Source organism: Branchiostoma floridae, chromosome 8, assembly GCF_000003815.2.
Source record: "Branchiostoma floridae strain S238N-H82 chromosome 8, Bfl_VNyyK, whole genome shotgun sequence".
NCBI classification, from domain to species: domain Eukaryota; kingdom Metazoa; phylum Chordata; class Leptocardii; order Amphioxiformes; family Branchiostomatidae; genus Branchiostoma; species Branchiostoma floridae.
The window spans coordinates 20,002,110-20,024,754 of record NC_049986.1 but is presented as its reverse complement, the minus strand read 5'-3'; the positions used below and the strand labels follow the sequence as shown (position 1 = coordinate 20,024,754).

Genomic DNA, 22,645 nt, shown 5'->3' with positions numbered 1-22,645 from the left:
TGGAAACGGTCAGACGTTGCTGTTTGGCGTATCTTACTACCTGGATATCTAACCTTCATCGATGTTTCACTCTCAGTTTCAAGCCTTAATTTTATGAGGGCACGGGCGCTGAAAGACCGAAGGGTAAGAAAATACGGTTCCTTTCCAGTTCAACTTAAAATTTTCAGCATATTCTTTCTCTCTTTCTTCTTAATTTAATGCCGGTGCACTTTTTTTCTTATGATATTAACGATTTTCTAAAGACAAGCGTTCTTTTTTTTTTCAATAAGCGCATTATCATTGATTCGTTCTAAAATAAAAGATTGTCCTCAAAAGTTAAAATAAGTAAAAAAAAGTATCCAGCCATCTTTATTTGACATGAAAAAATCAAACTTTTTGACCTGAAAGACAAGAACAGATTTTCAGACTTAACTTCTCCACCTACATGTAGCTACTTAGAATTATCACCTATTTATATCTTGCTTATTGATTCTGTGCAACGGCCTGAACCTAATGAATCAAGATAACGCTCAAGATGGATTGTACTAAAATAGCGGGGCGCGTTTTAATTAACTACCGCCCACATCATATATCATAATAGCCTCCACCAGGCCTCCCTACGGGGTATGTTCGTAGAATTCGGCAAAGAAACGGGATAATTTAGTCTCTAACAGACTTCCGCCTGGCTGAATAGGGGGTTTGGGCCAAGTTTGGAATAAAAGCCTAGTACTAGTAGTAGGAGTGTTTCAATTGGCCGGCCTGGCCTAATAGGTCCCAAACGGTGCACAGTGAACTAGTACTCCTCGGCCATCGAACTCCTCTGGCGTGTTTTTTGGCCAATTTCTACTTTTTTTCCAGCGACCTATGGAGCCTGATAGAGGCTAGTACATTGACCAGGGGAGTTTTGTCAGGTTGACTTACATATAGAAGTGAAACAAATCTAGTTTGTAAGTGACACTAATATTGTAGCGATTGTTTACCCAATTTCTTTTTATATCGCCCTCTCGCATTAAATGTGGAGTCTGCAGTGGATGTCATCCATACAATCGTCTTGCTGCGGCCTTTAGTCTTGTTGAGACCACCCCTATCCCCACACATAACGGATCTCCCCCGTCAGTTCTCCCTCCTCCAGCCGCCAACAACAGACGCTGAAACCTGATCCTGACGCCGAGCGGAGCTCACGGCACGAACATGGCGGACCGCGGCTACGGAACATTCACCACGGCCATCGTACGGGAGATCCCCGGATCCCTGGCGGGCGAGCAAGACCCTCCGGCCGAGGGAGAGGAGCGGGAGGACACGGTGGACCTGCAGAAGGTTGGTGCGCCTTCCACACTTTCGTATTGCGACCTAAAACCCTAAGATACCTACTAGAAAACCTACCATGTTGCAAAAAGAAACCATCTCCCGCCTGCAACGCCTCTTATATTATATCCCGGCCTAACGGTTATCCGTTTCCATGGTAACGATATTGTCCGCTCGAATACCTCACTTACATCATCCTAAGTACCGTTACCTGACGTTTCTCTCACCTGCGTGTTTCCCTCTCACACCTGTGCGGTTCACAGGTGTTGTGATGTTGTTACCGTTATACCTGGCTGACGCCCCGTGTTGTAGCGCCGATATGCTTTTAGCATTATTATCGGAGGTGTCGAATGGAGACGATGTGTGCAAATTATGTTCCACTCGCCCTGAGAGCACAGACATAGCGGGCATAACTCGGCCTGTTTGCCAGATGAATTATGGAAGAGCTGGGCAGAAAAGGTGTCACAGAAATACAGAAACACGATTTACGTACAGCGATATATCCACGGGTTTTAGGGGGAATCGCCAAGAGAGCAAGACGCTGAGAATGGCGATGAAAAGGGTTTTTATGTACTGTGAAATTCAAGTAGCATTCGGCAAATACATGGCTTGTTTGCCAAACAGGTAGATGTGAAGGTACTAGTTGTCCCTGTAATTCTTTTGCATTGAGGGCGGATTTGAGAAGATTTGCACAGTCCGATGTAATTCAGGCAAAATTCCCTTTGCTACTAGTAACGTTATCCATCTTCAATTACAACTATGCGCTTCATTCAATATTTCAGTGCAACGCTATATTCATGTTTCGTCTGTTCATTTTAAATCTCAAAAATTGATTTTAAATTTTGCTGTTAAGTGCTTATTAAAGGCCAGTTTTCTTTCCAATCAATGTCATAGAATAGAATCTCATTTGCCACAACTAATATAACAATTATCTAGGTTAGAGGAATATTCAAATTTCTACTCTTGCATAGAACTGAGTTTGTATATGTCTTTAACATATGTAACAACCAAGCAGGTAGTATTTTTTCTAATTGTCTATTCTTATTTCAGTTTATGAATCTAAAGCACCAGCCTCTAAAATCTGCCTTAGAAGAGAAAGACCATATTCTGTGTCATTTTGAGAAATTGCCCTGCAAAAGGACTTAAGTTAATGTGTTATCTTGTTTCTTCCTGTACAGTATGTCTTATATGTACCAGAATAGTTGATATGTAAACATTAGAACCTTTTAACTAAAACATTGACATAGCATGTTACTGACCTTCCACCTCACCACAAACATTGCATCCTGTTGTGGCTAGGTTCTATCAGCACATACCTGGGGCATGGCCAATCAAAGTCTTTGGTTCTTGAAATAAACAATTAACCAAAATTCTGAATACCTATTAACCAATATAAATGCACTTGAGGAAATTTTTTTGAAGAAAATAATGATTTTGTCATTGGGAATATAAATTTTTGGTCTTGGGAATAAACAAATTTTACCAAAATGCTGAATGGCATAAATGCACATTATGGTTATAAATGCACTCAGGGAAGCTTTGAACAAAGTACAATGCTATTTATTTCTTCAAACACATAGGTATACATGGATAAAATTCTTCAATCTCAATAAATCATAATTAAAGTTGGCTGAAGAAGTCAGTGGTCATTGAAAATTTGATCCATTCTGTGTATGCCTTTGTATTGGAAGAAAGTTTATCATTGTACAATGATGACTACTAACACAGATGAGCTTTGAACAAATTGAAGTGTGTGAAAGATGACTATGTCATTCAGAAGATTTTATAAATGAATAGTAGGAAGTTCTTTATCTCCAAGCAGATATAAGAATTCTGCTCAGTTTTCTTTCTAGTACACTGTATTAAGTTTTACAAAAACTGAGAATGAGCTGGATCTGCTTTGAGATTGAAAGGTCCTAATGATATTTCAACCTGTCACTCTGGATGTATAACAGTTAAATGTCATTAAAGGGCAATTGCTTCATTGTCATTCATAACATGTTCACTTCAATAAAGTGCCAATTCCTTGATTTCTTTCTCTGAATTGAACATCATGAACATGAGTTTAAGTTGCTCCAGGTCAAAAAGGAAAGTGAACTAACAGATGACATAGAGTTAACCTTAACTCCATCAAAATTCCATAGATACTTTTACTTTCCGATATCACAATTGCAGATGTTTAAGTTCACGTTATCAGAACGGTTGCCAGAACAGGCTCTCATATCAGAGTTAAGACTGCCGTTATCTTCATTCTTTGAAAACCACAAAATCAAAGACAGACATGTGAGTGAGACATGATGGAAAAAAGTGCAATAAAAAAACCTTGTCTGGTTCACAGTTCACTTGACACTATACTGGGTGCCAGGCTCTTTCAGTTATCAACAGCCTACACAGGCCAGCTCCTTTAATCTCCAAGCAGATCCATTTTGGCATAATATAGACTATCAACCCACTGTACAGTCAAACCTGTCTATAGCGGCCACTCAAGGGACTGGTCAAAATTGGCCACTATAGAGAGGTGGTCCCTTTAGAGAATATGCTAATTAATTGACTACAAGCAATAAGTTACACATGGTTTTAGTACCCACTGATCTTTATTCACATAATACAGTACTGTACATGTACTGCAATGATTTTTACACTATATGTATTAAGAAAATAAAAGCTATAAAAAGTTTTAAATGTTCCACAGTTTATATTGTCTGAAGAGACCGGTATCGTCATATTTCTTTGATCTTTCGTCTTGTATCCTTTGATACTTCGCCGTCCGTGTGTTCCCTCCCGCGTTCACACGTCAGGTTCGCCCATTATGCTAATGTGGTACTCACAAGAAAAGTCTCGTCATTTTAGACTTATCTCTTAATAAATGTAAGAAAAATCCACCATAGCCTGAAGGTCATATTATTTTGTCTTTGTAACAATTCATTCAGACAGTTTTTGTGATGAAAATTAACCTAAGCGGTAGTGTATTAGAATCTTTAACGCAATTTACCTCCGTAATATTGGTGTCGTCTATTGACCTTATATGACCTCGTTTGTCGGCGGGTATGGGTAGCGCCAGTTTACGAAGTTTTGTTTTGAAAACAAATCAAAGAGGTTTTAAATCCGGCGTAGGGTGACCATACGGCAGCTGTATATAGCCGATCGCGTGCCGAAACATAGATCAGCGGTCTGCGTGGCCGTATCGGCAGTGTTTATGTACCTGCGGGACCGGAAATCGTGTGGCCGTGGCCGCGTTGGACAGGTGGCCGCTAAGCCTATGTCTTAATCATTACGAATCCAAGGGACCGACAAAAAGTGGCCACTATGGGCAGGTGGCCGTTATGCAAAGGTGGCCGCTAATACAGGTTTGACTGTATTTGACTCCCTTTGGCCGGCTGTAGTCCTTGGCCAGCTTTGATACTATCTTATGGCACCATAGGATCTGCTTGGAGATTACAGCTCCTTGGCTATAGGGCCAACATGCCCCAAGAACATCTTGCTAGAGCCCGGGTCGTATAAACGCACATTATGTCTCAGGGTCTTAACTCAGAGAGGCCGTGGTACAATTTCCTTGGGGCCAGCAAGCCCAGGAGCTGGCCTGTGTAATAGCCTTGTGAAACCTTTAGATATTAGTTTCTTAATCTCCTTGTAAATCCTTTATGGATTCCACTTTGACCTCTCCTGTTAGTTACTCTGTAACTGACCCTTGCAATTAAGCTCACCTCTGTGAAAATTCAAGCGTCTCAGACGGCGAAACGCCGTTTGCGACAACCGTCCAAGGCGTCTTAAATTATTGGGACGCTTTGGACGGTTACGGCGGCGGACGGCATGGGACGGGCTTTTGAACGCCCGACGAAACGTCCAAGACGGTCCGAACGGCATAACAAACGCTCGGACGCGTCTAGATTGGCACTTTAGACGCGTCCGGTCGGACGTTCGGGACGTCCGAGACGGCGTCTGAAAGCGGGCAGCCGGACGCTCCCGCGCTTCGTCGGGCGGCCCCCCCGCTGGGAACAGACGTCTCTGCGGACGGACCAGACGCCGATTGCGACGGACGTAAATGACGTAATCCAGGCTGCTGGGACGGATCGGACGCCGATTGCGACGGGCATAAACGGCGTAATCCAGGCCGCTGGTACGGGCGGTAGCCTCCACCACGCCTTCCCACGGGGGGTACAGATCGTAAAATTCGACAGAAAATGGAATGAAAGGCCAAGAGGCAGTCATCGCTATATTATTAAAGGTTAATATCTGGGCCAAACTCCTAGCAAAATATTTTTTTCTTCAAGACACAGTTTTAGTTAGTCAGGCAGTACGGTAGAAACTCATAACGGGCCGGTGCATTTAATTTGGAACGTGCGTAGACGGCTGCCTGGACGCCGTTTCTGACGCCGTCCGGTCACGGCTATAATTTTATGGCATGTTGGGACAAGCGTTGCCACATACCAAACAAACAAATATTCAGCCAGGCAGTGGAAGACCACCCACGACCGGGCCGTCAGGTTTAGTTAAAATCAAACGCAACTTGAACAAATTTCTTCGTAAATTCAGACATACTTCGCGGCGTTTGATAAACTTTGCTACATGTATGAAATTCAATCCGACCTTCAATCGTGTCCGCGGCTCTTTGTGCCGCCGTGCCGCCCGCACATCATAATGGACGAGTCCACATAACATCAAGGGTGAATACAGGACGTTTTATAATTCTCTATCGTACATTTTAATCACAATAGTCTTAATTAAAGACTGGATACATTGTAAATGTGCAATACATTTTCTACAAAGCTCATATGTCATTTTTATTTCGCGGTAGCGAAACAAATTCGTCTGTTTCATAAGTTCCCAACCCCTAGTAGTTGGGAGGGCCGATTTCATTGACAGCAAAATCGGTAGGTGCTATCTCATTATCTGTTGTCTAAATCTACATTTTAACAGCATTATCATTCTTAATCGAAACCACAGATATTTTTTACAAGTATTTTACAACGTGTTCATAAGTCTTTTTATTTTGTGGCATCAAAGTAAGATCCTAAATTTTATCATTCCTTTGCGTATGTGGGGAGGGCACCGAAACTTTGCAACCGTCGTCGGCAAACTTTGCAACAACATGTTGTACAAAAATAAGAATAAAATGAGTATTCACTTACCGGTGCCAGCAAAGTATCGACAGTCAGCTAACGGAAGGACGCTGCTTCTTTTGACGGCATCTGTGATTTCTCCTGTCCGTTACGTTTCACAGTTGCTTCAGGTAAGTAGTATGATTTATCCCACTTGTCGGCGCACGACAAATAATTTTTGTACATTCTTTTTTAGTATAAATAACGAATAAAGTCATCGCCGTAAACCCAACCTCAGCACAATGTCGTAGAAACATCAACTGCTACTTCTAGACGTGATGTCCTTGGTCTAAAAGTAAGCAAAATTTTAACAAACAGACATAAAATCCACAGAAATAGTCACCTTCTGAACATATGTCCTGCAACCGCCGGATTGTTCAACGGTCTGAAATTCGAATTCACCCGCTGAAATTGGCGCATGTGCAGAAGTTAAAACGTCATGTTTCCCGTGGGGATAAGGACAGACGCAAGCCGTCTGAGGGCGTCGGGTTCCTAAGTATTTTATAGCCCCATCAGTGGCCGTCTCAGACGGCCGTCTCAGACGTCTTTCAGCCGTCTGGGCGTCCAACAAAAAAACGGACAGAACGGCCCGGACGCTCACGATGTGTTCGCGGCCGTTTCTGACTGCAATGGACGCGTCCAGAGAGTTTGAAACGCGCTCAGACGCCTTTGGACGCTTGTAGACGCCGTCTTAGCCGTTTCGGACGCTTGAATTTTCACAGAGGCAGCCATACAGTCAACGCAAACTTGAACACTTTTCCATTGTGATTCTTATGTAACGCTAGTTCACCATTATCTGCGGGGTAACCTATATCCGTTGTTTTTCAAAATAGTATATTTAGGCACATCTAGTCGACGGGTTGTAGCTTTAAACTGCAATCTACTAAAAATATTGAAATTGCAAACCATGCAATATTTGTCAACGTGATATCCCCAAATACCCTGTTTTTTAAAAGCGACGGATATAGGTTACCCAACGGATAGAAATAAAGGTGAACTAGCGTTATGCCTGAAGGATATGGAAACAAAACCAAATAGAATCATGTACTAGGTTATCTGTGGATAATTGATTTTTCACCCATGATTAACCCCAGAGATAAGGATATAGGAGCCTGTTGTCCATCAACTCTACCCAGCTCTCCTCCTAGGGTGTGACTGATTACCAGGAATCACAAGAGGCACACATAAGAATCATAGTCTATTCCAGTCTATATACAGTGTACTATAGTATTAGTAACTGTCCATTCCCACCAGCAGGAGGGTGTATAGTTACTAAAGAGGTGGTAGTTACAACAGATTAAATGCTGGTGGTTTTTCAATGGCTCGTTTCTAATGATGGTCCTTATCTTTTATCATTCAAATTAGTCATCAATCTCGACTCAAATCTTTTGTAACATTCAATTTGAAAGAAGACACTAGCGTTATATAGCGTTATAGCGTTTGTTAAGTGAATATAAAGCTCACTGATCATTAAAAAGATGTGACTTTTTAATGCTAGCTTAAACCGCTGACCTCCTTTGTAAATCATTTTCTTTTATAATGCACATTGGGATAGAAAACAGTGAATTATATTAACATGGCCATAAACTAGGCCTCCAACTGCCCAAGGCCACTGGCTGGTACAAAACTGGGGCAGGCTGCAATTAGATGGCTGCGTGTATGCAAGGAGGTTCAGTAGATGGAAGGATGTTTTGGAAAGACATAAGTCAGACTCTGTATGTCAATCATTTCATACCTGCCTCCCACTGTCCACTCCAAGGCCACTGGCTGGTATAGAACTGGGGCAGGCAACAGTATGGATGGATGTGGAGGGACTTATAGTAATAGCTTTTAGGACGGTCAATGCATAAAGGTGCAGGATAAAGTCTGTACTTTGTCAGTACCTATGATCAGATTTAATGCCATACATTGTATGTTCAGAAAGAACCATTATAATTATGGAAATGTCCCATGAAGCAAATAGAGATCTCAAGATACTCATGAAAAATCTCAAGATTGTCTCAAAAGATCTCAGGATCTAGCACATAGATTTTTTGAATAAATCTGAAGATTTTTCGATTTTTAATGATCCGTTGCACCCAAACTTGCACTTTCTACCCTTGCTATTGCAGTAGACTAACGGAGTGGTAAAATAATATCATTAGCTGTCAGTGTCACATTGTATACATCTAACCAAATGACATGTTGTCTACATTTTTATGTAGATTGGATAAGTCGATTGAACCCCTATCATTTCAGGGTTTGTGATGAAAATAAATAGACTCAAGTGGCCAGTAATTTGTATTTTATCCAGTCGTAATCTGCTCAGCTGTCATCCTTGCTGAATTAAGTGGCCTGGAGTTCAGAAACAATCAAGTACATTAGTAAGAGATTGAATGAAGTCGAATGTATTAGTGACAGTTACGTTCTTTTAATGCTAAAATTAAAGGTGAATGATAGTTCATTGCTTTTTTCTGGATGGTTAACTCTAATGTTATTGTATGATTTATGATATTTTAAAAGTACGATTTCCTATTTTCCTCTCTTTTTCTGTAAGAACCCATTTTTTAGGGAGACATGTCTTCACTACTAGAACTGTGAAATCCTTTCAGCCGGCCCAAATAATATTCCTCCTCTGCTGGTGTCCTTCTCGATGTAATCAAATGGCGGAGTCCCCCATAATCCCTTTTGACTAGTTAGGGGTAACCGTTGGGATGGCCAGGGACTCTATCCTCGATATTTCATTAAGTTCCGAGGTGATTTTTGCCCCTGACTCGATTGAAACGTTTGATGTCTCAAGATGACCGTAACTCCTTAAGTTTATGTCTTGAAGTAGTTACGTGTACAGCATGGATGGAGGAAATACCGTAAAATGCATTTAAATTTTCAAGGCTTTAATTTCGCGAAAGCAGGAAAATGGAGTGTTTGTGGTAAGGCTTTGACTTCGCGGTAGCGCCATACACTGTAATAGTCACATATTGTTATGGAAAAAATGTTTCAGTTTGCGGTGAAGCGGCCTCACAGAATCTGTGAACGTAAAACTGCCACGAACATTTCTGCATCGATGAAGGTTAGACATCCGGGTAATAAGATACCAAAAAGCAGTTGCTCGATTTTCGAGGCTGTCAGACGTTCCAGACAGCAAAGAAAAATTTCACTATCTTTCGTCAGTGACACTGGAGAGATCTTGAAGAAACTGCTTCTTTTATTGTGGAAACGTTTCGGCATTTACATTTATTCGATTGATTCCGAGAAGACAATCAGACGATTGAACGCCGTCCACACGGCCGGTAATTAATTGCACAGACTCAATGAAGACATGTCTGGCCGAGATGAGGTGTCCAAATTAAGCCTGCGTCGATGTGTAACGGACTGGGAGGGAGGCTTTGCCAATATGTACTTTGCTAGGGATTCGATCAATAAAAACGTCATTGAAGCTAACAACCAGACACAAGAGCATCTTAGTTCCGGTAGCTAAATAAGCCTTTTCATACGAGACATGTAATAATTGGCTTTGGCTGTCACTCATAGGCAGGGAAGAAGCTTATTATGATAGGGAAATTAAAGAAAGGCACCGAATCAGACAATAAAAATTGTCTCTGGTCTTCACAGTCGATAATTGATGTAGACTCAATGAAGACATGTCTGCCCAAGATGGGGTGTCCAAATTAACTCTGCGTTGATGTGTAACGGACTGGGAGGGAGGCATTGCCAATATGTATTTTGCTAGACATAGAAATCAATGAAAAAGTCATTGGGGCTTAAGCAGTTGGGCAGACACAGGAGCCTCTATGTTCAGATAGCTAATACTAAGTGTATTGAATTTCATACTATTACTAGACAAAGTGACTGTAACCATTGGCTTTGGCCATCACAGGCAGGCAAGAAGCTAATACTAATTATATTATATAATTTATTTAATTATATCACATAATTTATAAAGAAAGAAATTCACTGAATTATACAATCAAAAAACTATTAGTAACTAGTCTGTACACATGTCTTCATTGACTCAACAAAATCAATCTTCGACTGTACAGACCAGGCAATGATTGTCTCATTCAGTTAATCATTATCTTTAGTTTTCTTAGTATGTTATATGTCATATAACATTAATCATAGCTTCTTCCCTGCCTCTGACCGCCAAAGCCAATAATAAAACTAGACTTAGTATATGAATCATTTTAGCTAACTGAACTAACATGCTCCTCACGGTGTCTGGCCAACTGTTTAAGCCCCTGACTCTTTCATTGATTTCTACACTTAGCCATTAACACATATTGACAACACATTTCTCCCAGTCCAGACTCCGTTACACATCCATGCAAAGTTAATTTGAACACGCCGTCTTCGGACTCTAGACAATCAATTACCAACTTTAGGAGATGGTGTGCCCAAATTAACTCTGTGTCGAGGTGTAACGGACTCAGGGAGGGATGCGTAGCCAATATGTATTCTTCTGGACAGGTGTAGAATTCAATGAACAAGTCATTGAAGCTAACAGCCCAGACACACTAGCTTCAAGTAGTTACGGTAGCTAATAACCCTATTCATACTACTAGATGACTGTAATCATTGACTTTGACCATCATAGGCTATAATATATTATATAACTTAACAAAATTAGGGAAAATCACTGAATCAGACAATCAAATGACAGGTCTGCAAAGTCGATAATTGATTGACATGATTGTGTAGAGTCGATGAAGACATGTTTGGGAGATCCAAATTAACTCTGCTTCGATGTGTAACGGACTCAGGGAGGGAGGCGTAGCCAATATAGTTCTTCTGGTGTAGAAATCAATGAACAAGTCATTGAAGCTAACAGCCCAGACACACTAGCTTCAAGTAGTTGCGATAGCTAATAACACTATTCATACTACTAGATGACTGTAATCATTGACTTTGGCCATCACATTTAGCAGGGAAGAAGCTATGATTATATCATATAACAAAGAAAATTACCGAATTAGACAATTAGTAATTCAACTGAAAAGACACTCACTGAATCAGACAGTAAAATGCCTGTACAGTCGGTAATTGATTTTGTTGAGTCGATGAAGACATGTTTGGGAGATGGGGTGTTCAAATTAACTTTGCGTCGAGGTGTTACGTCTTGGAGGGAGGTGTTGCCAACATGTATTTTGCTAGGGTTTTGATCAATAAAAAAGTCATTGAAGCTAACAACCAGACACAAGAGCATCTTAGTTCAGGTAGCTAATAACCCTATTCATACTAGACATGTAATCATTGACTTTGGCCATAACAGGCAGGGAAGATTATTTAAGGTATGATTATACATGTATCACATATTGATAACTTAAGAAAATGATTCACTGAATCAGACGATCAAAATTGCCTGGTCAATGCAAAGTCAGTACTTGATTTTGTTGAGTGAATGAAAACATGTTTGGGAGAAGGGGTGTTCAAATTAACTCTGCGTCGATGTATAACACTTTTATTAACAGACTGGGAGGGAGGCATTGTCAATATGTATTTTTCTGGTATATAGAAATCAATGATCGAGTCATTGAAGCTAACAGCCCAGACACACTATAGCTAGCTTCAAGTAGTTACGGTAGCTAATAACCATATTCATACTACTAGATGACTGTAATCATTGACTTTGGCTGTCACAGGCAGGGAAAAAGCTATGATCATGTAACATTAAGAAAATTACCGAATTAGACAATCAGTAATTCCACTGAAAAGACGCTCCCTGAATCAGACAGTAAAATGCCTGCAGTCGGTAATTGATTGTGCAGAGTGAATGAAGACGTGTTTGGGAGATGGGGTGTTCAAATTAACTTTGCGTCGAGGTGTTACGTCTTGGAGGGAAGCCTTGCCAATATGTATTTCTCTGGTGTAGAAATCAATGAAATAGTCATTGAAGCTAACAGCCCAGACATAGGAGCATCTTTAAGTTTCGTTAGCCAAATTAGCCCATTCATACTAGACGTGTAATCATTGGCTTTGGCTGTCACTGACTGGTAACGAAGAAGCTCAGTATGATTATATCATATAACGTGAGAAAATTAGAGACAATCACTGAATCAGACAATCAAATGCCTGGTCTTCACAGTCGATAATTGATTGTATGCAGTCAATGCAGACACGTTAAGGCTAGGGTCACAATTGGCCCGGTGCCCGTCAGGGATGTAGCCCCGGCCGGGCTCTGAAGTCGGGCGGACACCGGCTGTTTACCGGCGGTCGTGGTCACAATCAAACGTTGCCTTCGCGCTGCCCCGTGGGGGTCCCGGAGTGTTCCGGCGGACACCCCGTCATTTTTCTTTAAAAAATTTCCACATTCCTAGGTTCGTCTCCGGCAGACACCCGTCAGATGTTCTGACGGTGTCCTGTAGTCACCCCTGCGGGGTCCGACAGGGTAACGTTTGTCTCTCACAGCCCGGTGGGGCAGTTGTAGGGTCCCTGCCGCATGCCCTGCGAACAACGGCAGGGAACCAGGCAGGCTCCTGGTGGGCACTCTTTAAGGGGTATAAAAACAAGCATTGCCTGCATTCACTTAAGGTAGTACATCATTGAACTTGGAGTACTGGTGCGGTACGTCGGGGTCCGTTCACTGCGGCACGGTTTTTTTCGCCAACTTTTCCTCGCACTCGCACTGACGTGCGGCACTGTTACGTTTCTAACCTAAACTAAATAAACATGTTATTGGAATTTTTAATGTCGGCGGATGACTTGCCAAACTGTTGAGGCCTATATTTTTATATTTGTAAAACGAAAAAAAAATGGCTTATGGGTCCGAATGACTGCAAGTTTGGCGTTCCGTCGGCCAATTGCAGAGGAAACGTCCTTCTTCAGCCAAACATCTTTCTTCAGCTTGTTTCTATAGTCTGGGGTTGTAATATCGTAAAAAACATAGAAGCTTTCTATGAAGGAGGCTATCTGTTCGTCCTGCTTCTCAGTGATGCAGCCTATTATGTGGTCTGTTGCGTGGTGTGTTGTCCTATCCCCCTCTGTTCAGCCCTTGTCTGCAGAAGTTTCTGTTGCTGAATTCTTCCGCCTGCCTAGTGGGCTAAGGGCTGTTTCCCCTGGTCTTCTCCTTTCCCTTGGTATAGCGCTATGCACTTAACTCCACTGTAATACGAGAACTGTGTGATACGTGTAAGTTCACGGCTATTGTCCTTTCACGTGATCTGTGACGTCACATATTTGACCCGGTGTTACGAATTACACACTTTTATTCCGTAAACCTGGTCTTTGACGTAACGAATTTATTCCGACAGACTGCCGGCAACCGGAGGGGTCCCTCTCGGTGTTGTCACGATTAGGTCGCGGGGTGGTTGTACGAGCGGGTCCCTGGTTCATTTTAACTCAGACTTAAATTGAACCAGGGTCCCGGCCGGGCCTCAAAATACCCCGGCAGCCGCGAGTGTCCCACAGGGCAACGCAGGGGTCACGCCCGAAAGTGCCAAAAAACAGCCCGTGAATTGCCCGGCAAGGCCCCTTTTTCGAATTGTGACCTAAGCCTAAGCAGATGGGGGGTGAGAGACTGACGGACTGGGAGGGATGCTTTGCCAATATGTATTTCTCTGGTATAGAAATCAATGATCGAGTCGTTGAAGCTAACACACTTAGTAACAGCCAACACAGTCCTGAGTGTATTACTTTTCAGGTAGCTTAAGCCTGTTCATAGTTTAATCATTGGCTCTGGCTTTCACAGACAGAAACATGCAGGCTGGGAAGAAAATTTTCAAACTAGATCTCTGAGTTTCATCAGGTTGATAAATCTGTGGTGAACAAAGAAAATTAAAATCAATTGGACAATCAGATACCTGATCTATATACAGTTGATAATTAATTGCGTGGCATCAGTGAAGTCGTGACGGGAGATGGGATGTCCAAATTAACTCTACATAGACGTGTACAAGGGACTGGCCGTAGAAATCAATGAACGAGTCAACAGCCCTGGGAGACATGGGAACAAAGTGTCAGGATTCAAACCTTACACACAAGTTACAGTATGGTCTCCAGGTTGACATCTTGAAAAGGTTAATATTGAACTGTAAATAGTGTAATAATTCCAACACCAAAATTGGACTCACCCAAATTTTACAGCACTGAACAGCACGTCTTTGTCAAGGAATGAACAGTCCACTGCTGTTGTGACATCACGTTAGTATGCAGATAGAACACGTGACTCAGTAAGCAGTGGATCATACGTTGCAGGAAGCCTATGGCGCCCACCGTCTCTGTTCATGGTTGTAGTCAGCTCTGATGTAGATGTTGAAAAGATGGTAGTAACTTGTTGTGTCAATCTCTTATGATTTTATATTCTTATCTAATCTTTATCTTACAATTGTTTTCAGGCCCGAGATGAGTGGACCACGTACGTGGACACGCTGAGGACCCTGGGATTGCGAGTGATCACCATTCCCGCCGATGAGGAGTGCCCGGGATGCGCGTGCGTGGCGGACACCGCCGTGGTGGTTGATGGGATAGCATTCGTTACGCGGCCGACCAATCCCGACCGCAGGAAAGAGGTGATGATGGATATCAACTTTTTCATTATCACTTACAATAGACCAATATCAAAGCTGTTCAATCATATGCAATTCTTCCTAAGCAGGGACATCCAATGGAGAGACCGCCTGTCTGGATGTACCCTGCTTTCTCAACCGTCACCCTTAGTTCCTGTGGGCGTCGCCACAAACCAGCTGTCAGCCAATCAGAGAATAGACCTTTCAGTTTTCAAAAGGGATCTCACATACATAAGGATAAGCTCAATAATATCTGGTCAGGAACTAAGGGTGATGGTTGAAAAAGCAGGGTTACCCGGTTTCGCCGGTTGGATGTCCCTGCATAGGATGATGAATCATGGAGACATTGTTCCTCAAACAGGGGGTTTACTTGCAGGGTTCTAGCTAGTGCATTTTAGCGTAGTGGGCCACTACGTTAAAATTTGTGACCCCTACGCTAAAATAAGGGCCACTACGCTAAAATTTGTGACCCCTACGCTTAAAAATAAGGGCCACTACGCTAAAATTTGTGACCCCTACGCTAAAATAAGGGCCACTATGCTACTTTTTAACTAGTGTAGTGGTGCTTTGCTGTCATTTGCTTGTTCAACAATGACTGATAAATGTCTGAACAATGAAAAATGATGATTTGCCACTCAAAACTGACCCCAAAATCCTAACTTTTAACTCTACATCTTCAAATCTCACTGTGGAAGGACCAAGACCCCCCCTTCCACACCAATCTCCTGATTAGTCGCTTTGCTACCATGCCATTCCCACTACGCTAAAATAAAATCCTGACTAGAACCCTGACTTGTTTGTAAATGGTGTTTGATAGGATCGGTCTGAGACTTTTCAGTAGAACCAAAAAATACATTTGTTATGGCCTAACCTGAAAGGACACCAAGTTTACTGCTGACAGAATGCCAAGGTCTCCATAATCCCCAATCTTCAGTAATTGCTCGGGGATGAATTTGTGCTCAAACTGCCGTCATTACCGATGGGCCTAATCGCCGGGCTGTTCTGCCAGCTTTCCTCCGCTAAATCAACATGGTTGCTTAACTTGCTTTAAACAAGAAAGGCTCGAAATAGCACTACCATGTTAGTGCATGTGAAATTGGAGCTGTGCAGGTATTTCTGGTGTCTACCTGGTACCATTGCAGCTATTTTTTTCTTTTTCACATACTTTTCTCATTTTAAGTTTGTTCATGCACAGTGTCAGACTATGAGGTACATGTGTTTAAAAGAGTTCTGTTTTGACATGTTGGCTTTACAATATGTCTTGTCAAAATCCAAGAATCTACAAGTAAAATTGCTGTGCCCTGAAGGACAAATAGAATTGTTATGGCATAAAGGACACCAAGTTTACTGCTGACAGAATGCCAAGGTCTCCATAATCCCCAATCTTCAGTAATTGCTTGGGGATGAATTTGTGCTCAAACTGCCGTCATTACCGATGGACCTAATCGCCAGGCCGTTCTGCCAGCTTTACTCTGCTAAATCAACACGAATCTTGGCTTATAACAAGCAGGGATCGAAATAGCACTACCATGTTAGAGCAGGTAACATTGGAGCTGTGCAGGTATTTCTGATGTCTACCTGCACCTAACCTGCACTGGTCCATGTAATGGTCACTTTTATCCGTTGGGTAATCTATATCCGTTGCTTTTAAAAACAGGATATTTTGGGACATCACGTTGACGGACGTTAGTTTCAAATTGCAATATTTTCAGTATATTGCAGTTTAAAACTACCACCTGTTGATTTGATGTGCCTAAATACCCTATTTTTAAAAGCAACGAAATATAGATTACCCAACAGATAAAGGTAAACTAGCATTAATTTTAGTATGATCCATACTTCCTAAATTCAGAGTGGTGCAGGTAAAATTTGTCTGGTGCAGTTAACATTGCAGGTATGCAGAAAAAAGTATTTCAAGCCCTGAAAGGGTTCTGAGAATGGTCTGGAATTGCCTTCCCTGAGTGGGTAAAATTGTCAATTAGAGTGTTGCTATACTTCCTAAATTCAGAGTGGTGCAGGTAAAATTTGTCTGGTGCCAGTAATAATTTGCAGGTATGCATAAAATAGTATTTCGAGCCCTGACAAGGGTTCTCCGAATTGCCTTCCCTGAGTGGGTAGAATTGTCGATTAGAGTGTTGCTATACTTCCTAAATTCAGACTGGTGCAGGTAACATGGCAGGTATGCAGAAAAAGTATTTCAAGCCTTGACAAGGGTTTTAGAATGGTCTGAAATTGCCTTCCCTGAGTGGTTAGAATTGTTGATTAGAGTGTTGTTATACTTTCTAAATTCAGACTGGTGCAGGTAACATGGCAGGTATGTAGAAAAAAAGTATTTTAAGCCCTGACAAGGGTTCTCCGAATGGTCTGGAATTGCCTTCTTTGAGTGGTTAAAATTGTTGATTAGAGTGTTGTTATACATCCTAAATTCAGAGTGGTGCAGGTCAAATTTGTCTGGTGCAGGTAACTTTGCAGATATGCAGGAAAAAAGTATTTTGAGCCCTGCAAGGTCTGGAATTGCCTTCTTTGAGTGGGTAGAATTGTCGATTAGAGCGTTGCTACGCTGCAGAGGAGTTGGTGATTACACAGACTGCCTCCAGCCTTTACTCTGACTTATTTATACCCAACTTTTACAGCAACAACATTGAGTGAAGGGGAGATTCATTAATGTCCTAGTAGTGGGCCAAGGCCAGGGGGTGTTTCACAGCCTTTACTCTATATATAGAGACTTTTACAGCAGCAACATGGCTGAAGGGGAGATTCATTAATGCCTTAGTAGTGCGCCAAGGCCAGGGGGTGTTTCATTGATACCACAGCTAGGGTGATGATGCACTTGAACATAATCTTTGATTTTGAAAGGTAATGAAAATACAATTTGAATGAACAAAAGATATCTACCTTTTATAAGATTTTAAAATCAGAAACATTTTTCATTTCATTTCAGCTTTCTTAAAAACATGTAAATTGAAATGAATTAGCCATTATTGACTTGTCACCGAATACACAGAATTGTAAAATGATCTGACTTCTAAAGGGAATACTAGCTGGAAAGGTCATAAAATAAATGGTCCCCTAAATTACAAAACGTCATTGACAGCAGTTCTAAGCACTTGTACATTTTTGTATGTTTAAGTTGTTAAGTTGACTAAGTGTTTGTTTTACCATTACCCTGCGTAAGTGAGCATGTTGGAAACAGTGGCAGGTGAAGGGTGATTAGGAGAAGTGTTTATAACAACAATCTTTGGTTGGTAGGTGGCTCTGATTTTCAAGTGGGTCTGGGAGGTGAAAGTTAAGTTTTTGAAGTAGGACCACAAATTAAGATGTTTTACGATCCTAGCTGTAATCTCAGCCCAGGTCTCAGTCAGGCTCTTCTACCTGCATTTTATACTTGAAGATACATGTAGTATGAAATTATAAGCATCTGTTAAAGCAAAAATTAAAACAAGAAAACACTGAGAGCCAAGAGAATGAAGGAAACAAACACTGAATTATTGAAGAAAAAAAATTGTTGAGGACTTACTTAAACTAAAACTTCTGATCAGGTAGAAAGAAAAGAGATTAACTGAACTGATTTTTACTGTGACAATAAATTCATCATCATCATTGTTTCAGATGCGCTTTCAACAGTAATTTGTGAAGGAGAAAGGAGCATACCTTGAACATCTCAAAAAAACATTTTAAAAATTCATTTGTTTGTTTGTTTGTTTCCCCAGTTGAAGGCAATGAAGGAAGTGCTGGAGGAACAGCTGGGGGCGGGGAATGTGGCTGAACTGAGGGACATCTCAAAAGCATTTTAATAATTTGTTTGTTTGTTTATTTGTTTATTTGTATGTCTGTTTCCCCATGCAGCTGAAGGCAGTGAAGGAAGTTCTGGAGGAACAGCTGGGGGCGGGGAATGTGGCGGAACTGAGGGATATCGAGGCTACGCTGGACGGCAGGGACGTGCTGTTCACTGGTGAGTCACATGGGGGCGCTGCTGTTCAGATTATGACTAGAATACTATCAAGAAGAAGTACTTTACGTCAATGAAGACTAGACATCCAGGTAATAAGATACGCCAAAAAGCAGTTACTCAGGCAACTGGATATGGTTTTGGAAATGGTCAGACGTTTCAGACAGCCATCCGGTGTCTTCAAGTCATCAGTGACACTGGAGAAAGATGTGAGAGAGATCTTGTTGGAAAACAGGATTCATCCTAACTGTGAATTAACGAAGAACAATATTCACATGATAAAAACATCTTATATTGCTGTTGTTTTTCAGGCAGGGAGTTTTTCGTGTGAGTGACGGAGAGCAACAACAACGCGCCGCAGAGCCCAACCTGCAGGCTGCCTAGCAAGAAGAAGGAGAAAACCGCTCCAAAGAGCGATATTCACATGATAAAAACATCTTATATTGCCGTAGTTTTTCAGGCAATCAGAATGTCAAGCTGGCACCTTATATGCTGAAATGCCTGCAGGACCATGCATGCAGCGGACAAGGCACAGTGGAATGGGATGTACAAGGACATTGATGACGACACACACTGATTTGGTGTGCCGATGACAGTTCTGCTCGATAAGAACTGTACATTTGCACCTAAGACCAGTACATATTATTATTATTATTGTTTTTCAGGCAGGGAGTTTTTCGTGCGAGTGACGGAAAGCAACAACAACGCGCCGCAGAGCCCAACCCGCAGGATGCCCAGCAGGAAGAAGGAGAAACCCGCTCCGAAGAACGACGCCGGCGCCAGGCTCCTTGCACGAGTCTTCCCAGACTTCCAGGTGCGAATTCAAAATACTTTGTTTTGTAGCTACATGTACTACCTGTGTGTGAAAGAACGTGCAAACAATGCACGTCAAACGTGGTGGAAGACGAAACACATTTGATGTCAAACTGCTCTTTCTACGATCACGAAAGAAAAGAGCTGTTTGAAGAGACCACCAAATTCCACCCAAACTTCTTTACATTCACTGACAACAAGAAACCAATTCTCCTTCTAACATCAGACACATAATGGAAAAGGTGGGATCTTTCGTCTTCCACTGTCGTCGAAAAAGGCATCGAACCCAATAACCCAGGATCTAGAATTAGCTTTTACTAGTTTTAGACGAGATTAGACACTTGTGATATTGTTTTCAGCCCACGGGCAAGAATTTGCAATAAACTTTACATTTCGTAGTAATGTCTTTTAACTTGTAATACCAATTACAAATAACATAACATGTAGGTCAGCAAGTTTCAGTAGCAGGGTATAATTCTACATGGAGGTAGATATCACATTATTCTGAGTGCCTCCTGATTGGTTGTTTGTTGACATCCCTGTTCATCCAGAGTAACCTGTCCATACATGGCAGGGCTTGACATAGCCACTAGATATCACATTATCCCAAGTGCCTGCAGAGTTGCCTGGCCATATACAACATGTATGGTAGGGTATACATCATATTACCATGAGAGCCTCCTAATTGGTTGTTTGTTGCCTAGGTGACATCCCTGTACATCCAGGGAGACCGCCCCCTGCAGTTACCTGTCCATATCAGGTTACTCTATTCACACTGTGATTGGTTGTTACCTAGGTGACATCCCTGTACATCCAGGGAGACCGCCCCCTGCAGAGTTACCTGTCCATGGCAGGGCCTGACATCATCGCAGCAGGGGAGGGGGAGGACGCTCAGAGGGTCATCGAAGTAAATCTTCAAGTTACTCTACAAAATAACCTGAAGTTTTAATTGAAGGAAAACTGTCAATATCTTTTAGAAGTAGTATTTGGTGTTCTATATCATGTTTTCTGTTTTGATAGAGGAATGATGCTTAGAGTGTTATCAAAGTAAGAACTTATCCTGTAAAACAACCTGTAAAACATTGACAATTTTGATGTTTGTGAAAGCTTTGAAGAATCTTTACATGATTGCATACCGGTGCCTTGGTCATGATAACACTTAATATGGGTGTTCCAGACTAGTCTGTATTCATCATACAGGTTTCTACCTTTATTATAATCACAAAGGCTTCATTAATATGATTTTAACACGCTTTTAGGGCACCAATGTGCCGCTGGCTAAATTCGAATACCAGACTCTAATGTTGGAATTGATGTTCTTACAATTTTTGTTGTTTAAGGACAATTAATTTTAGCAACCCTTAAGGCCATTGCATTAAAATTCTCCAGTCTATGTATCTCACAGTGTGTTTTATTTTCTACCTTATCACAGCAAATCATTGAGAAGGCAGAGTACAAGTACAAGGTGCTGTGTCTACCCGAGGACTCGGCGGTGGACTGTGTGTTTGTCAATGGCTCTCTGGTGCACAGAACTCAGGAGGAGATTCCTAAAAGCACAGAGGTGGGGTTAATGATAGTTAATGTGTTTGCAAATGGAGTAAAAGTACAAAAAGTACAGGGAGGTAGAGTGCATGTAGCACCATTCAAAGAATCTGGAATACTATGAGTTAAATCACTAAAATTACATTGCTTTTGACCAGACCTCTGTCCTTTTTTAGGGCTGATGTTGTTGGTAGTTTACACAGTCCTTCTTGACAGTGGTTTTAGCAGACTTTAGCGACAACAAAATCCTGAAAGATTCTTAAGACGATTAAAAGCATTCTGTTGAGAAGGACAAACTTCTAAGTTAAAAGGAAACATCCATCGAATGGCAGCACAGCAGAACACAGAATTCAGCACCTTGGACATGTCCAGTGTCTGTTGTTGGAAAAAAAACTTTGTTGTCAGAAATCTCTGTGATAGCAGACTCCATCCTTAGAATTACAGATTGTAACGGAATGAACATTTTACATTTTAAAACTCTTCTATACTAGGATCGATATCACCTTTCTGTTTCTTTCTCTCATTATTCTACAGGTCATCGAGGCTAAACTTGCTGACCTGAAGAAGGTGATCGTGTCAAACTCGGAGCTGGCCAAAGTTGGGGTGACCCTCAGCGCTCTCACAGTCTTTATCTAGAGTTAGTCAGCAAATGTTTACAGTCAGACCTGTTCAAGAAGATCTCTCCATGGGCTGATCAAATCTATGTAAAGAGGTGGTCACTATAGACATGATTCTTAAGGCTTGTGTCAATGGAAAAAATGTCTATCAGATCATCAAAAAGTGGTCACATTGGGCAGGTGGTCCTAATGTAAAGGTGGTTGGTCAGTTGTACAGGTTTGACTGTATGACACGTTATAGCCTTGCTCCCCAGGCATTGGGGTGGTCTCTAAATGACTACATTCCATACCACAGTGGGGCCTAACCAATGCCTGGGTAGCGACGTAAGCTAACACAGACCTGTTTCATGGTTTTACCTTGATGATTTCATTCTTATTCCTGTTTTCCCATATCTGCCATTTTGCTCCGTTTGCCATTCGTTCTGTGCCAAATGCCTGTGTCAATTTTGGCAATGTCATACCATTCAAGTACATGTACTTAGTGTACTTATGCTGTCAAAGTTGACAGAGACAAAGAAACCTTTTCCTGATCACTGGAAGATTACAAAACTGCTTTAAACAAAGAAAATGCAGCAAAAATAGGACTTAAAACAGGGACAGGATAGATGAAATATACATATATGTATGTCAGCTGTCTTGTCTAAATTGAGATCTGGACTTGGCAAGTACTTGAAAATATTCAGTCTTTCTTGGTGCTTGGAAACCCATGCCTTTGGTGCACACCATATTTGAACAGAGTTTGTTAGGAGTGTAGTACTAAATGATGAAACAGGTCTATGACCCTTAGCATGAAAGTTCATCTGTGTTGGTAAATGACATTGTGGAAAAAAACTAAACTTTACGTAACCAACACCAAGTTAG

The 22,645-nt window shown here is 41.6% G+C and overlaps 1 protein-coding gene across 1 annotated transcript; it reads left to right on the top strand.

The window, feature by feature from the left end:
- The first annotated feature begins 1,079 nt into the window (after positions 1 to 1,079).
- On the top strand, positions 1,080 to 21,850 carry LOC118421479 (N(G),N(G)-dimethylarginine dimethylaminohydrolase 1-like). The gene is made up of 7 exons (XM_035828792.1): positions 1,080 to 1,296; positions 14,693 to 14,866; positions 18,710 to 18,815; positions 19,478 to 19,626; positions 20,422 to 20,532; positions 21,058 to 21,186; positions 21,702 to 21,850. Exons 1-7 carry the CDS (start codon positions 1,171 to 1,173, stop codon positions 21,801 to 21,803), a joined length of 897 nt encoding a protein of 298 aa, XP_035684685.1. The 5' UTR covers positions 1,080 to 1,170; the 3' UTR covers positions 21,804 to 21,850.
- Positions 21,851 to 22,645: the final 795 nt, after the last annotated feature.

Coding starts and splice junctions, on each gene's coding strand:
- LOC118421479 (XM_035828792.1), top strand. CDS start 1,171: ATGGCGGACCGCGGCTACGGAACATTCACCACGGCCATCGTACGGGAG. Junction 14,867..18,709: donor ATCCCGACCGCAGGAAAGAG/GTGATGATGGAT, acceptor TTCCCCATGCAG/CTGAAGGCAGTGAAGGAAGT. Junction 19,627..20,421: donor GAGTCTTCCCAGACTTCCAG/GTGCGAATTCAA, acceptor GTTGTTACCTAG/GTGACATCCCTGTACATCCA.